This window comes from Pholis gunnellus (genome assembly GCF_910591455.1).
Source record: "Pholis gunnellus genome assembly, chromosome: 15".
NCBI classification, from domain to species: Eukaryota; Metazoa; Chordata; class Actinopteri; order Perciformes; family Pholidae; genus Pholis; species Pholis gunnellus.
The window spans coordinates 8,563,759-8,582,085 of NC_136542.1; the positions used below are offsets into that span (position 1 = coordinate 8,563,759).

The following is an 18,327-nucleotide window of genomic DNA, read 5'->3' on the forward strand; positions in this document are numbered from 1 at the left end:
GGTGAATAACTGGGGAAGAAATATCAAAGGAAATGTCACATGTCCCTTCTGGATTTTGCTTGTGTGGCTTTCTTCTCACTGATTTTCTGAGGGTTGCTCTGTGTTTCTGTTTCTGAAAAGCCGTGGAGGGACACATCGTACACTGGATCGAGAGCAAGGCCTCATTCGGAGACGACCACAGTCATCGCACCTATCTCAATGAACAGTTCTGGAGCTACTGGAACAGGTGAGTCTTCTCTTCCTATTCTCACCCCTTTGTATTCTGTTTTCCTATGCTTATCTAAATTAACCATATTTTACAATTTTCCCACTTGGCGTATTGTTTATAACTTCTCCTTTTTGACCACAAAACCACAATCGGCTTTTCTCAGGATTACAAAGGCAGCTCATATCTCTGACAAACAACGTTAACCACTTCCTCCCTGGCACAGACCACACTAACCCCACTCTTGAACTTCCACATGCAACATCTGCACATCACACTACTTCCACATCCACTCCTGTCATTGGAGCCTTTTTACAGTCTGAAGGGTCTGCCTGTGAGCTTGATTGTGTTCCAGAGTACACACATTGTTTTAGAAGGGAAGCTGGCAAATGTGTCATGAGAAACTTCGGACAGGAACGGACCCTTGTGGTCGGACCCTCCATTGGGGAACGGAGGTGTGTGAATGTGTCCGTCTCAATCAGGGCTGTGTACTGGCGATACAATGCATATCATGATACAGGGTTACGATACAATATATTGTGTTGTATTGCAATTCTGTGAGCAAGGCGACATATTGCAATTTTTTAAACCTAATTTTAGTAAAACGATCATAGTATAAAGAGCACATATGTGTAAAATCTGAGTAAAAAAAGTTGTTTTACAGTCCTGTAACATCGTAGCAATACTTTGAGAGGGTGCATATCTTTGCAAATTAAAGAAAGTATTGACTGAGTTAACCTTTGCACATAAACTATTAATTAAAAAACAATAGTGTTTTTGATAATCAATAAGGTATCAAAAGACATTATTTCGCTATACTCGATATGTTCAATATTTTCTAGCTAGTTTTAATGCTAGAAATGAATAATTTGTATTTCACTATCTATTAAGAGAACATAATGTTGGATCTATATAATCTTTTCACAGTCTACCCACAGAGAACAGGAACTTTAATTAAATTTCATTCTCATCACTGTAAAACACAAGACTAACAAGCTGGTTGAAAGGTTATGCCTCTTTTTATTTAGTCATTCGTGTGCTAGTTTTAAAGGCTGAACATGTCCAATAGTGTCCATTGAATAAATTAACTATTTCTCTATTAAATGCCAGCCAAAAAAAATGGCTACGAGTAGGCACACACAGAAGGAAGATTAGGGGTCATTCACACATGGTCTTCACCTCCCTGCCTCCCTTGGTGCTGGGTTCCAGTCACCAAGTTGAAAAGTCGCTCACACTGCCGCCACTCGCCCCACTGCGGCCCCGGCCCCCCTCAGCCGTGACAGCCAGTTGACATGTTGTGACATGGCGCTGGAGTGCCAGGAGGTTCCAGACCGCAGGCACAGCCAGACTTTCTCTGTCTCTCTTTTTTTGTTTTATTGGTGCATGTGCGGTACCATTTCTCCCATGTATATACTACAAACCATTTGAAATTAATCTGTATTTTAAGCAATAACTAACAGTTTGTAGACTGAAAAGTAAATGAAAGGGAAATAATGGGTCCACATTCAGAAAATGTTACGCCCACCTATATGACTGCTCAACTGATTTCACTCAGAAGCTGCCAGCAGAGCAATCATTTGATTTTAAGGGAAGATGACTCATCCAATAGCATTGAGCAGTTAAAATGCAGGAGATGAGGTCAAGGTCAAAATCAATGGTGTGTTTTATTTTTTTTATTTTGGAAATGGCCTGCTTCCAGGCTTCCATTACTATTGTTGACGTCAGGAACTAAAAGCCACTGAGGTGTGAATTTAAAAAGGACCAATCTAGATTGTTGATGGTTACTATCTTTGTTAGGCCTCATTAAATATCACTAAGAAAGTTGGTAACAATACAAAGCTTTGCTTAAGCTCCAGAGCATTCCCAGACCCATGTTTAATGAGAAAGTACTAAAAGTCTCACTCAGTCAAACTTAAAGTAATGCAATGAATAAGGAGGGCTCGTTTGATTAGCGTGACATTAAGATCATACATATTTTACCGTGTAAGTCAATGTCCTTTCTTGGTTTGGATTGAAGAAAGTGGCATTAATCTGTCTTTGGTCTTCCTCTCTTGGTACTCGTGGCATTACATTACAGTAGATCAAAATATCAGAATACTAACCGGCTGATTGGATGGCTGGCGTTAGTCTGAGCCTTACACATTTGCCTACGGGTGTCTTTCATTGATATTCACTGGGGCGGCCCTGTCCGAGTGTATTAAGGAACTGACAAAGTAGATCCCATCATGTCAGCCAGCAGCCCGGTCAGATAAACATTGTTGTGTCAAAAAAGAAAGAATGTCAGTCCCTTCAGACCCTACCTTTTCCAGCACCCTTGTAATTTTTAATTGACATTTACTGCTGACATTTGAAAATGTGCCTCATCTTTCTCTTATTGTTAGACCTTACGGATTATCGTCTGAGGTACGTGTGTGTGTGTGTGTGTGTGTGTGTGTGTGTGTGTGTGTGTGTGTGTGTGTGTGTGTGTGTGTGTGTGTGTGTGTGTGTGTGTGTGTGTGTGTGTGTGTGTGTGTGTGTGTGTGTGCGCACATGTGCATGTTTGTGTGTGTTAGCAGTGAATTTGGGGTCAGCTCTTTGTAGTCACAAGAAAATAAACCAATAGAGAAATAGGGTACAAGAGAGTGATGGGGTGACATCATCCTCCTTTCACTTCTCATTAGTTGCTTTTAGTTTATGAGACGGGCCCTGACGGGCTGATGTTTAGGTTGTTTGTCCATTCCTCAAACTCAGATTTCAGCGTTTGACTCTAAACCTTTCGGTTTTCTTTTTGACTGCCCTTGGACTCGCACAGCAGTGTTTGTAATGACTTCATTGCTCCTGATTGACATTTCCAGTGATTTGCTTATTTTTCATGAATTCCCTCTTTGCTTTAACTGAGCCGCTTCACTCATTGCTCGTGTTAATTGTTCTTGGTTTGCCCTCCGGCATGGTGGAGTGAGCTATGGGGACATAGTTTTTGTAGACGAAAAAAAAAAAAAAAAAAAACATAACTAATTTTTCCTCCAAAGCCCTCACCAACTGCATTTATCATCCAAACAATAGTCTTGCCAACACACTAACCCCATAATGAACCCCTCTTCAGTGGAGTGAGGGGTAATGACGCTTCACCTACAATGCTCCCAAGAAAAAAAGAGGAAAAAAAAAGAAAAAAAGATGGAGAGAAAAACGGTCTTCTTGCAGAATCAAACGGCGTGTTCAGGCCCAGTGCCTGGATGAGATGGCGTAGCAGCAGCTATTGGTGTCTTCAAGCCATCAATCTTAGCTGGTGGCGTTCCAGAACCAGCGAGCCCTCTGCTCTGACGGATGTTCACATAATTGAGTTATCCATCTCGCCCAACTATCAGAGTTGCATAAAAATTATTCACCTGCTGGTGAATATTAAACACATAATGAGCCTCTTGTGTGTTTTAGGAGAAGTGGGTAAGGTTAAACACAGCATGTAATGAAATATGGACCCTTCTGTGGTGCCACCTCAACTGTCCCTCCTTCATTATGGTGTACTTAAATCAATTACGGTTGGCAAAGTTCCTACAATGACTCTCTGAGCAGCAACTGAGGTTCTGCCCTTGTATATGTCTGATTAGTTTAGCTCATGAAATACATAATGCCAAATACATTTAGATAATGGCAATTATTTACTGACTTCCTGCGCTTGTTTGCTTGTTAGTTTTGTCTTTTTTTTTTTTTTTTGACCGTGCTACTGTGGTCCCTATGAGGTTCAGTTACTTAATATGTAGTTGTCAGACTCTAGTCCTTTTGTAAAAGGTGTGTATCTGGAATGGAAGACAACAGACAGCAGAGACGTTTTGATGCTTGATGGATGGATAAATAGATGGATTTATAGATCCTAGGTCCTCGTTGTCAGAAAAGCGTGTATCACGGCTACTAAAAGAAAATATCAGTCAAAACATTAACACTACAGCCTTCCACATCAAAGCACAGTCACAAAGCAAACATCTGACAAAGATGGCTACAAGGGTTTCTCTTACATTTATATAATACTTGTTGTTTATATGTTATTTGTCTCGTCGTTGCTTGTTTCACAGTCTCACAGCATCTCTTCTCTGACAGAGTCCACTCATTTTTCAGATTATGAGGGATCTCTGTGGCCCTTAATTGCCCTCCATGCCGCAGTTGTGAACCATTAAAGAATCAATAGAGTAAATCAGAATTACCACAAAATAGCTTTTCAGCAACAACACTTCTTTCCGGTGGAGTATTGCAGATTAAAAGAGTAAATGTTAAATAAATAGATTCAGAGCCCTTTTACTATTGGCCCTCCCCCATTCCACCTACGCCAACACAATGGACGGCCTGTGTGGAAATGAGCATGGACGCGAGCGTGCCCCCCTCCCAAAGTAAATCAGCTGTGAGATTCGTAAACTGCAAATGTGTCAGAGTTGAAAATGTTAGCACTCTTAATGGAGGCTTGAAAAGGTTAGATCTGATAAAAAGCTGTCAGCCGTCCACAAAAAATGATTTATAGCAATATAATGGGACAGTATGCCTCATTTCTCCCTCATATGAAATGGGGGTTAAGACTTTTGGGTGTGCCATTATACATCATCTGGCTTGACCACTTGAAAATGTGTTGAGACTTGAATGCAGGCACATGCATTATGTTCTATCTGGCTCTTTTTGTTTTAGTCGTTCTGAAAGTCATCCCGTGTTGTAATGTAGATGATTTATGTCCTCCCGTAATTACAAGCAGAAAATTCTCATGCTCCAAAAGTGCATATCGATCTCCATTCAAATGTGTTTTGCGCAAATGAGATTCATGCCTGTCCTTTTGTTGCAACACTTTTTTTTTTATGCACATAATGGAAGCAAAACTACAATTAATGGGGAAGTCATAATTCTGAAGACTCTCCCCAGACTGTTCCTACAACATCACTAATCTGCTTGCTGACACATTGGCTAATGAATAGACAAGAATCTGATTTATGTGAGGTTTTATATTAGTTGACACAGCTGCAATTAGACATCTTGAGTTCTTTATGAACTTTTTCCAATTATATCTCGAACTGCATGCTGTAGATTTTACATCCGAAATGTCATGGTATTTCTGTTATATTCCCAGAACCGTCAATCCATTTGAGACATCAAATTAATTTTTTGATTCAAGATATTGTACATTGCCGTCTTTTTTTTAATGGACATGTCCATCATTTCTTGTTGAACGACAGGAATGCTTAATTAATGGTTTAGTGTGTTGCAGAAAACCAATATTGTATTCAGCTGACTTTTCCTTTATGTTGGAAAAAAAGGTTTTACTCTGCTAGATCCTTAGATGTGCAGATAGTCTGCTTTTACAAGTATGACTTGTTAAAACATGAATAAAGACATTTTCTCATATTTAGAAATGCTTGCAAGGGCATATAGTGCATATAATGCAATAATAGTGGCATAATAAAAGCCGCAGCAGAGGCAGGGCCATCATAGGGGCCAGACCAGATAGGGGATGTCACCTGAGAGAGGGCGCCCACAGGCCGTGGCTGCTGCTGATCCAATGCGGCTGGACATTACAGGGCCATCCCTGAGGACAGGTACTGGCGCTTCTGGGGTGACAATGTGACACCTCCAAGACCTGTACCCTGCCATACTATACTTACCCTTCCTGTCAGAGATGTGCACAACAAAGAAAGGAGAAAATAATAATATCCATTGCAATAGTGGCCTTTAAAGAATAAGTAGTATTCTCTTAAATCACATTGACCTAACGTGAATAGCTGCACTACTGCACCGACCCAGCAATGTGTTTAGTTTCTTCAATAACACTTTATTTTGTGATGTTGATGAGGTGGCTTCTTGGGGTTACAGGGTTTTAAGGCTGTGGACTTTGTATTTACTTAATATGCATGGGCAATTCTAGTTAAGAGCTTAATTTTCCTCCTTTTTTGGAAGTACAAACATATTTTTTTCCTGGTAAATCGCAAGCGCCTCTGACATCGCCTTCCTCCTATTTATAGTTATGGATACCCCATGCAGTGCAGGAACGTGGCCTCTTTTATTGTTTCCTTTGTTATGACATCCTATCGTAGAATATTCCACGGCTAGAAAAATAGCTATCCACAATGGTGGTTCCTTTAGGGCTTTGCGAGTGTTTGTTTTAGGGCACATCGGCACACAGAAGTGCAGTGCTGGCCCCCAAAGCACAAGCAACTTGGAATATTAATGGCAAATGACAAGTCGGCTCTGATGCTTCAAGGATTTCATGCTTTTAAGGATGCACATTTGGGTGCATTGTTTAAGGCGTCTGGGGTGTAATCCGCACTCTCAGGTCTCGAGCAGCCTCAGGATTTAGCTCTGGTTAAGCCTCCATGGCTCCTATTTATTTTTGTAGGGTTGTATGTGAGCATTATCCAAATTTGTCATTTACCATTGAGTGTGAGAGCCGCTTTGACACGGCCGCTGTGTGTATAAACGAGGAGCGGGACAGAATGCGGCACCCCAGCGATATATATCCCTCCTCCTGTCTTTCTGCTTGCCTGTGACACTGTGAGACGGAGAAGAAAGCCTGGAGTGAAATGAGGTTCAAGCATGTCTACTCCATGAATTCCTGTTTTGCCATGGAACTTTTTTTTTTTCAAAGATTAACGTACATTTTTTGTCAGCTTTCACAATGTATATCATCAGACTTACAGACACGCACGTTTTTTCTCCTTCCGTCATTTTTGCAGTCTCCCTGCCTTTTTCCCCTCTTCTTCTTTTTCCTTTAGAAGTGACCTTCTGGGTTTCATTCCAGGAGGAAGTCACCAGCATTTGACAAAAGCTTAGAAAGTGGTGGACAAGGATTAGAATGGCTTTTTTTCTAAAACTCAAATCTAACAGGAGAATTTCAAGAGCATCCAGGTCCACATCACAGGCAATGTGACGCAAAACTTGCAGCGATATTCCCTTGACACGGAGATAGCCCAGACAAATCGATTTTGTACACTATACACGGTTCTTGCTGTGTGCATCACACACACAGGCCTGTGTGCACACGTATTGCTGCTGGATATCTTCACATCTGTAGAAAGTTACATAGAGATAAAAGGGGAAAATGGGACGATAATTTTAGGGTTGGGTGTTATCATACAAAGGTCGTGCTCTTGTATTTTGCTGAATATTTTGCTGTCATAAAGGCTAAAAGTAATTTAAGAGGATTTTTTTTTATTACCACATTCTATCCACATACACACCCACATTTAAGCTCCGTAGTCATGAAGCTAAAACCCAAATATTTAATGCTTTCGAGGACCTTTTTGTTCGTGAAGCCTTTTTAAGTATTTCATTTCATGCACCTCCACAGATGCTTCCAACGCATCTTAACACTGCCCAACTAAAGGGCTTAATTGTGTCTTAACCTCTCAGTAGAGCTGGATGAAGGATGAAGGATCAGATGATTCCTCCAGTGTCCTCCTGAGGCCTAAGGAGAGCATTGGACCATGAGTCCCGTGGTCTGTCACAGGACATGAATGCGGCCAAGAAAAAAAAAAAAACGAGCATATTCTTTAAAAGAATCCCAATTGAATAGAAACAATCTGTTCTTTTGTTCTTATCAAGCAATATGGTCCTGACATTTTGTTTTAAGGAATGGCATTTGGTATAGAGAAAGAGAGCTTTTATTTTTCCATGGTTCAAACGGATACAGGAGAGGAATGCATATTTTAGTTCTGGATGTGCGATTTCATGACATGGCAAGTGTTTAACAGCTTTTTGGGGGATTAAGATTTCCTCCTTTTTTTTTTCTGATCTATTTTTTATGTTCAGTTCACTTGTCTCACTGTGTTGCTACATGTATGGTGTAGGTTGCTTTTGCTGATTTTGTAATAGTATACTTTAAATGTAACCTTTCAAGAGCTACTTGGGTTTTAATCAGTGCTGCTGTATATGCTCCAAATGAATGGTTAAGTTTAGCCACTTTATCTTTGCTGTAATTTATATGGCGGTCAGCATTGTCTGGTGTATTTCTGAGCACAAAAACAATAAACATGCTTTCTATTTTCGACCAAAAATAAATATATTTTACCTAATGACAGCCAAGGAAACAGTGCTTCATATTTCTGCCTTTGTGTTTAAAGAGCAGCTCTGTGTGTACCAGATAATGTGCTGGTACTCGTGGTCCATGGAGGCCCATCAGTCACTGTGTGGAGCTGGTCGCTTGTGATAAGTGGTTCCTTATAGATAATCTAGACACTGGGCTTTTTATAGGCCCACTGTCCCTCACATAACCTTGTTTTTTTTGGGGGGTGGGGGGGAGGTTCTTCTCATTTCACCTAAAGTCTCCTTGGAGCATGCAGTAAATAACATGTTTTAAGAGAATAACAGAAAATGATGTTTTTAAATCTATAAAAGCCAGCATAAGCAAAACACCAATCAGCTTCTGCATCCATTCCACAATAGATGAGGTCAAAAGCTGCTACGCTGTTCTGAATTTGCACCCATCATTCTCCATTTAGTTAAGTCATCTGACCTCATCCGTCTCCCAAAATATCGTTGGAACGTCTGAATTGTTTGTTTCACGATGTAAGGCCTATATCTGATTGTACCTCATGGGAATCATTTTGATTGATCTATCGTAAGCAACTGAATTTAAATACCAGATGAAGGGGTATTTGTTTTCGTTAACTTTTGCATTGTATTTCAGTATTAATTCTCTTCAATGCGCTGTTGCCAGAAACACGGAAAGAGATACAAGCACATCTGAGTCTTTCCTCACCCGCCTGGCATTTGTTAAAGAGCTTCGTCAGGACCCTCTTCCCCCATCTTTGTTCCCAGGCAGCCCTTTCCCTTTCCCCGTCTCTGGTTTGAGTTTCACGTCTCGCGGCGGTCTGATTGCCTGATAGCTTAAACATCTCTGCCTGCCTATCCCTTAGTGGGAGTGTGTAATCAAAGACACATGAGGAGCCCGTGTCCAACTGTTGACCTTCTGATTTTGCTCATCAATTCTGAGGGTTAATGTACACGATCTATCAGGTCAACAGATTACTCTCCCCAAGCTCTGTCAGGTCTATAAATGATTAGGAAACAAATGCATTTGGCCATTGAACCCTATTAAAACTTCTTAGGAAAAAAGGTGCACTCAATATGACTGCTGATATATTCCTTCTACTCTCGTGTTAATAATGCTAATGTTTCTTTTTCTCGATTATGCATTTTTAAATGAGCACCATTAACCAAATCTTTCTAACAAGGGTTTAAGGAGTTAACAGGGTAACGATATTATCCAAATTCCAACTCTGTCCGCTGTCGATGTAACGTTTCATCATAGGCGGGAGAGTTGAAACGGGCGATACCCAATCCTTTTCCTTTTGGACTGATGCGAGATAACAGAGGCATACATTTCTGAACAAGTGAAATATAAACTCTGCGCAGAGTTTGGGGCTTTGAGACGCCCCCTTTGAACGGCCGCCACGGAGATGTCGGAGAAATCTATTTCTCATTTTGAGTGATATCTCTATCAGCTGGCACGTTCGCACCATGAATCTTCCCCCATGTTAAACCCGGAATCTGTCTCTTCAATGACGGCTGTGTGTTTTTAAATGACCACTCTTATTTTTTTTTGCAATGGGTGTCTGTGTGTCATGGAGGTTACAAGTGAAAGGGCAGAATAGAGCTGTCTGGCGAAAGGCCTCTGATAGAAAGTGCCACTTCAATTTGCGCACAGCTGCAGTTAAGCCTGCGCTGGCTCACTGTCCGGCCCGACACTTCACATTCTCTTCTCCTGCGACTGGAATGGATGTGAAAACTATTAACTTTAGACAGAGTTTTGGCCTGACCAGTTCTGATCCCTTCCCCTTATTCATGGCTTATCTTTTGCTTGTTTTGTCAGGATTGCACCCTGACAAAGACTGCCACAGACACAATATACATCTTATTTATTCAAGTTTGCTGATTCTTTGAAGCCTTCTTTCTAAAACTTGGTCTCAATGTCAATTTTAAAACAAAGTTTTTAACCAAAAAAAATCATATATATATATATATATATACTGTTGTGCACCATTAAATTACATCTCACATTTTATACCACTTTTCCATTGGAGAGGTCATTGGACTGCAGACTACACACTCCTAATTTGGTGATGAGGGGGTTTAACAGTTTGAGGAACTCTATCCGCGGAGCTGCTGACAGTCCTCAGCCCCCCTGAGTCCTTGCTAAGGACGGAGCTCGCGGTTAAAGAAAAGACTACTGGCTCTGCTTAAAGTATTCGCTGTGGTTTGAATTAGAAAGGGGATAAATTCTCTGAATAATGATCGCAAAACATTTAGCTTCAGCTGCCCAGTTGAAACAAAACACGCTTCGGTAAAACTTTGAACTGCTCTTCCTTTTTTTTCTTCCCCAGCCGTTTTGTTTTCAAATTGTAGCGCTGAGTTCATGGGAAACTCTCTCCCAGGTTACCTGCGCCCCTGAAAAGTAATGGAAAAAAAGGATTACGGCCACAAGAATGTTTTTGCAGTTAGTTGAAATATTACTAACCTTGTCAACTGTCATTTTGAATGAGAAAGCAAACATATTTTAATCAGGGTTTTAAAGGCAGGGCTGTTTAAACTGTGACTCTAGGAGAAAGGGGTCAGCTAATTGCAACGTTTGATGTCACGTTTGGTCTCTCTCCATTTTGATGCAACTGCCTGCAAGCATGCTCGCACTCTCCGCTCTCTTTCTCTCCCTATGTCACACACACACACTTTATCACACACACAGTTAAATGAAAAACGACTGAAAGGTCCGAGAGTTCTCGATTCTGTAATATTCATAGTCTTTGCTTCTTATCCCGTCAGCCCTCCTCTCAACTTCAACCTCCAACCTCTCCTCTCCTGCATCACAGACCTCTTATAGGATCTTATTCAGAATTGTGTTAATGAATGTGTATGGGCATCCTCAGTCTACGATCCATCTCCCAGTTTCCTTGTTGAATAAGATGAACTACTTTGGTGGACAATATATTATTTCATAAATAATTGCAATAAACAATATTGCCATTTTAAGACTACTTTATGCGACCAGTATAATGATAATGTAATTGCGTAATAATATAAGTATATAATTTAAGCCTTTTGTGAACATTTAATACATTAAAATATTCAGACATTGGAATAAAAAAAAATGTATATTCTTAAAAATTAAACATAAATAGAATAAAACCACACAACCAAACAATAAATTAAATGGACTCTCTAGCTCTGTACAATGCCCACGTCTTATAATGGCAGAGAAAAGCCTGCTGTTTACTGCATGCTGCCCAAAATGTTCTTATGTAAACAAACGATTAGATAACTTGGAAATTGAGGTCTGGGATTGTAACAGTGTACCGTTATCATGGTATGCTGTGGCATTGAAATTGAAGGTTATCGTGATGTGTACATTTGCTGAGTGTGTGAGTTAAATAGGTACAGCCGGGATAGTAATAGTGTAATACCGTACACCGTGGTAGCATGAAACTGTTATGTTACTGTGAAATCTCATGCCGTTACAATTTTATGAGGCCGCGTCCGTATATTGTACAATTATTTGATATAGGTATCATTGTGAGTCCCGCACTAGGACCAATGGTACGTGCAAAGCTCTCCCACCGTCCTACAACAAGACCATCCTCCAAACACACGGGCCCATATCGCTTTGGTTCTCATAATTACTGTGTTAACAAAAGCAGGGGGAGGGGGGGGGGGGAGAGGGGTATACATTGTAAATTATGTTTGACAAGGTGGGGTTAGTGGTTTGTCGTGGCTTGTCTTTAGTTATTACTCATACTTCCTCCTGCCATAGATAAGGTCTGCTGGTGAACATACCAAGGTGAGCGCTGGTGCAGGGCTCTTATCGCCAGCATTGATTTAGGGCAAAACCCAGTGACAGAGGTCATTGTGCAGTAAAGCTATCCATCATTCAGGTTTGATTTCTGCTCTGACCTGTTTCCAAGTTGTCTACACGTAGGCAAGTCACAAGGAGGAGAGGCCACGGGAGGGTTGGACTGGTGGGAGGTGTGATGTGGACGGTGCATTGAGGAGCTCTGGATAATGCTAACTCTTTATCAACTAAGAGATGACAAGAATTCATCATATTTAAGAAATATGTTCAGATATAATTTAGAATTAAAGTAACAGTATTAACTCAATTGTATCTGCTAATTATGGTGTGGAATCCACAAACAATTTGTCTTACATTTAAAGCTTTGCTTATGAAAAATGTGTAGCCTTGAGTTTCTTTCCACCGGTAGCCGATTGCCATCTTCCCACTGTTTATTCTGCCACTCACAGTGACTCTCTATGTGTCCTGGAAACTGAGTGGTCGTTTGAGACGCTCACATTTTCCCCATATTTAAAATTCAAGGTAGTTCTCAGCCTGTGGTAAATTAATTTACAATCACATACACAGTTTTCCCTCTTTGCAGCAGTATTTCTTTCCGATGTCTGAAGATGGGTATTTATTGCTGTTAATGTCCGTGGACTTTGTGGCCAGTTTTGGCTTAAATGTTGTATTCATCCCAGCCTCAAATGGGTGGCTTGTACTTTCAAATATGTTATGAGTCATATTATTGATTTCTCATGAAGATTAATTATTGCACTTTTTTCAGCAACTTGTGCAAGAGTTGGAGGCTGCCAGTGATTCTCCTGGAGCGATCGCATGTAAATGGCTATAAACTGTCAGCTAAAGGTATCCTGTAGAATCTGAGGGCATCTATTAGTTATGCTGAAGTAGCAATGGTGGTGCTGCTTACTCTAACCTACCAGAGGATAACTTAAGTAGCTAATTACACTTCAGTCTGTAATCAAATCCATGTCAGGTTGTCTGAGAACCTGGATTTGTGTGGTGGATTTCAGTTAAATACAGGGGCAGCTTATACATTTTATGGTTCTCTCCTCAAATTAAAGTTTATTTCCGCAATCCCCTCTAAAATGTGTCATATCCCATTACGCAAATGTGGATATGGTAAATTAGCGAGGAGAGTGCTTACGCTATGAATATGTTGACTTTTTTTGTGCTGTGTGCAGGGGGGTTAGCTCGCTGGGGGTTGGGGGGTGTCTTTAACTCTAAAAAGTTGTCTTGAATTTTCTCCCCTTGCAAGATGATGTGTTTTTGCAATTCAAATATTTGCTCTTTCTCTTCTCCATTGCAAAGCTCCCTTTGAAGCGGAAGAGTTCTATCAGGACCAATGACAGCGTGAGCTTGCAGCGTGACAGCGCAAGAGGCAGTGCTGGACTATTTCTAACTGCATATTTAAATAGCAAGGAAATCAAAAATCAAAAATGTATGCAAATGACGGCATGTTTTGCATGCTGATATTTTTATGATTTGGAGCTTGCATATTCAGGTGGTGTTCAGTACGTGCTTAGCTTTAGCAACATTAATCAGAATTACAGTACTTCATGTCTTCACCACATCTTTGATCTCCCTCTAAACAAACATTCCTGGGGGTGGAAGGCCTGCAATTTTGCAGATTTACTTTTAATGAAAGCTCTGCTTAATGTTTTTATGGACCGTTTTTAGTGGAAAGACATATTTAAGGCCTTAGGCTTCATAGGAAAGTGTGTAACCCAGAAACTCTGAACACTTCCTTAATATGACTTTTCTCTATATTGTACATTATGGAAGACCTAACTACCTGATCTTATTCATAATAACCACAGCTTTATATATAAATATACAGTATACTGTATGCCTTCTTCATGTTATCTGAGAAAGCCTGTTTTTATTTGAATGAAGATTTTAGATGTATTCATTATAGTGAACATATACACCATGACGCCATGCGTGGGTGATTTGGGAACGTGTACGTGTTTTTGCAATGAGCAACATATCAAGACAAAGCCCTCGAAAAGGGCCTTAGGCCTGTCTGCACTCCTAAAGGTATAGAAAATACAGTATAAAATAATTAATTGAATTGTCATTTGTATGAGCAGCCCTTGCTCTCTGCACCCTATAATTCCAACCTCTTTCTCCCCCTTCCCCTCACCACATTTTTTCCCTTTCTTTTTTTCTAAACAGCAATTAATCTCATTTTTAGTCCAATTTCCAGCCCTCTGCTTGAGTCAGAGCAAGTCCCCTGTTTTGTTCCTATTTGGCTTGGTTCCTCTGCATAGTCATTAAGGGCCCAATTAATGTCACCCTTTAGCTGAAGAGTGCTCATTTTTATTGGGGAGCTGACAGTCACCGCCATGAGTGCCGCAGTGTAATATGCATTAATTGCCCCGTAACACTGGTAATTACCAGTTCTTCAAGCCTCTCAGTAAACTGTCATGCCCAGACACGACTGCTTTGAAATAGATTACTCATTAGGGGGACCTGCCCTGTTTTCCAATGGGGGCTCGCTGGGTTGGCATAAAGATGAAAAAAAATCTGGTGCTTGAACAAATAGTTGCCAAGAGCAATTTCCTATTACAACGTCCCGGTAACAGCTTTTCTCTGTCTTTCTCTTTTTCTTTCTCTTCTCTCAGATGGCATTCCATCCGTCACTTGAGTTAAAGATCAGAAGTAGGGTTAGATGTCCATCGCAGATCTTGCTGATAGCAGTTGGTTTGACTCCTTGTACTCTTAGATGGGCATCATTATTTTATCCATACTAGTAGTTTTATGGATACCGCTTACCGGTTCGCTTCCTTGTCATTGCTCTTATTGTTTTTTTATATATTTTAAGATTAAAAAAGACAATTAATTGGAAACAAAGCATGTTTGCTTTATTATTCATGTAAACAGTCTTTCTTGAGCAGCAACAGCAGCAATGTTTAAATAACTCACTATTGTAGACTATTTCAATGCCAACAACAAATGTAAATAAATCAATACATTTATAAAAATAAATATTCCTCCCACAAAAAGTTCCAAAATCCTTAAAATACAGGCGCTGCTAAACAATTAGCTAAGCGATTAGCTTTAATTTATTAGCCTGTTGTTATTATCAAACTCTGTATGGCATCGCTAACGTTACCTGCAGTGGACGAGGATGAACGGCTACTCGACAAACTCTTCATTTCTGCGTTTATAGTATGCGTGTCCGCCAAATGTTTTTGATAAATTGCTGGTATTATCTGTCTGACTTTGGAGGGTTTTATTGCATTTGAGACAGCGAGAGTTATCAGCATCTACTCCAGTAAAATGTAGCCATACTTTCAATCTTTTTGTTCTCTCTGCCATGATGTGTGTTTAATAACGCTGTACTGAGCCTGTGTGTGTGTGTGTGTGTTTGTGTGCGTCAGAGTAAAGCACGACTCCGGCCCTCGTGCAAAGACAGACACAGAGACAGAGAGAGGAGGTTTGCAACGCCGCGAGATCTCACTCCATAACTTCTAAAGTAACGATAGCAGAACCGTTAATTCCGGACCATATCGATACTCCGGGTTTTTACTACTGTATAGTCTGTTCCCGTTTAGAACCGAGTTTCAGGGGGGCATCCGTAGCCTTAGGATTTCACCATTTGCCTTGGTTTTAACTGAAATCTTCAATGTTGATTGTATTTTGTTCATTTCTTTTCTTGCCTTTGTACAACACTGCCCTGAATGCCCAGAGAATAGCATTGAAAGTGTCAGTATTGTTGCTTAATGTGGGGCATTTCAGGGCCTCTGTACATAAGATCAAGGTAGTGTTGATGTGAAGTTCTTGTTCAAATATTGATGGTAACTTTGCTCAGGTCTTGTGTTTGCAGACTGTGGAATCTCTGTTTTAAACATTAGCTCGTGCTTCACGGTTCCTGAAACGTGTCCTGAATACCCGCAGAAAAATACATAAATAGTGAATGCCAATTTAAAGAAACGGTTAGAGGACAAAAGGAGGGGATGTAATGTGTCACCGTAATGTGTCACCGTTGTTCTGCGATAAGATATCATAAAGGAGGGACCAAATCAAACAATGTTAGCAATCACACGTCCTCTCAACAGAAAGGTGTTGGCCTATTTAGTCACGCTAGAAACAATATTTAGATTTCACAGCTTTGCAAACACTCCAAGTGTGCGCTGGGCTGATTCTTCTATGGTCCCTGTTCTTTCTTTCTTTTTTCAAAAGCACTCTTGTGTCATTACCCATTTACCATTGCAAGGAAAAGAACAGAATGTGAAGACCATGGAAAAGCCTCTCTCTCTCTCACACACACACACACACAGATGAAAAACACACGCACGCATGCACACACACAGAGCTTCTCAAAAGGTGCTGCTTTTGTTTCATCTCCCAGATAGCACCTGCTCCAGGCAATCTGCTCCCACTCGTCTCAAATGAATTTTGTCACGGCCTCTCAGATTCTCAGCCAGCGATGCGCTAATGAAAGGAGATAGTACAATTTGAACTGACCAGGTAGCAGCCAGCAGTGCCCAGCTGAGAGCAACGGATGGGGACGCACCCCCTCCTTGAAACAAAAGACAAGTCAACCGTCCGCTGATATACCCATTACCCTTCTCATTAATACCCTGCAGACCTCGGCGTGCGAGCGTGTCCGTCCGTGTGCACTTGTGCGTGCGTCTATCTGTTTGTGTTGGTCGAGCACTTATCGAATTGTTTATGACAGGCCTAATTGGGCTAATTGAAGACATTAAGATTACCTGTCAGCTCTGTGTATCCAGACTCCCTATCTGTCTGACAACTCCTGACAAGTGAGGGACCCCGTAGCATCCGTCATGATGGAGCATTCCCAGGCCGTAATAGGGACAATAGGGGCCACTCTAATTTGATGTGGACAGCCTTGGCTGCACGGATCAGCCTCCCTCTCTCTCTGTGTGTGTGTGTGTGTGTGTGTGTGTGTGTGTGTGTGTGTGTGTGTGTGTGGTAAATCTAAGTGAGAGTTGGGGGCTCTGTGCCTAATGGAGTCCCCCTTGGCTATGTGACAAAGCGATGAGGCAGTCTGAGGGGAAAAGTGAAAGGGGGTCTTCAAGTGTTTAAGGACATGAGAGGGAAGGTGCTCGGGGTGACGGCCTTCACCGGTTGAATGACAAGGGAGGAGCGCTGACATCTGTGTGCGCTCCTTTATCAGACGGACCCCAAACTTTTTGTCTCGGGGAAAGACCAACATGTAAGCGATGGGCCCACTTTTGCATACGCGTGCGTTCTGTCATTCACTGTTACAGAACACCACTAGCAAGAAATCTATATTCATATGTTGTCTGTATTTGTTCTTAAATCCTTTCAATGGAAATATAGTTTAGTCATTATGGTTTTTTCCCGTCTCTGATCCGAGGTGCAGACATCCATAGATCAGGGTTGCCAGATCTTAAGCAGAGCACAGTCCTATCTTCTGAGGCTTAAGGAATGTGCCTGTGCATATTTGTATCAACCCACCCCATACCTCCTGTTCCTCCCCGCTCTCCTCTCCTGTGTGGGCATTTTGTGGGGCTTTGCAGCGTCGTCGCTATGACAGATCAACGCTGTCAGCCCAGGAGATCCCTCTGTTTGTTTGTTCTCCAAAAGGGGTTAAACTGTCAAGTTGACAACTCGCAAGACCTTTAGACTCGAGCACTACCGCCTCTCCCCGTATCTCTTCTCTCTCTCTCTCCATGGCTCCCTCCCCCCTGTCCACCTTCATCCCCAAACGAGTGAAAATCAATACCAGATTGCCTGAGGACCACTGTTTGGTGTGGGCCTGACCCCTAGATGTCCCCCACTCTGCTTCTTTCATTACATGTAGCCCAGTATTTAACTTCCATCCTCATCCCTCGCCTAATTAGTTTCGATAAGCCCTGAGTCTCTCTCTCCCTCCCTCTCTCTCCCCCCCCCCTCTCTTACACGTGCACACACATGGACATTTTGCTTTCTTGCCCTTTGAAGGGACACTCTGGGCTGGGAGTAATAAAAAAGACAAATCCCAACACGCGCACAGAAGCCCCCAGCGATTCTTGAACTAGGATTATTTTTTTGTTTGCATAGCAAATTCTTAAAAACTACAATGAAATTAGATTTGCACCCCAGATCATCAGTGAAAACACAGGGGATATCCTGTGTTGTCCAAAGGCTAATGGTGCTTTGTGGTGGGCCTGTTAGCAGGACTACCCCCCCCCCCCCATGTGTGTGGTTTTCCACTAGGTCTCCCATTAGATTGTGTCTCTGTTGAGTTGTCCAGTCACAGACAAAGTAGCCATTACTACTTTACAGAAAATACTAGTTGGCTCTTTTTTAATTTCCTCCCACTAAACCTAGTAAATAATTGATTAGCACAAACCCA

General features: G+C 41.3%; 1 protein-coding gene across 2 annotated transcripts in view; it reads left to right on the forward strand.

Annotated features, from left to right (window-relative positions):
• The window catches only part of cdin1 (CDAN1 interacting nuclease 1), a 53,683-nt gene that overhangs the window by 26,251 nt on the left and 9,105 nt on the right, over positions 1-18,327 (forward strand). For both annotated transcript variants that reach the window (XM_079175296.1, XM_079175295.1), the window contains one exon: positions 121-226. In XM_079175296.1, coding sequence (XP_079031422.1) covers positions 121-226 — 106 coding nt within the window. The remainder of the gene's footprint in view (positions 1-120; positions 227-18,327) is intronic.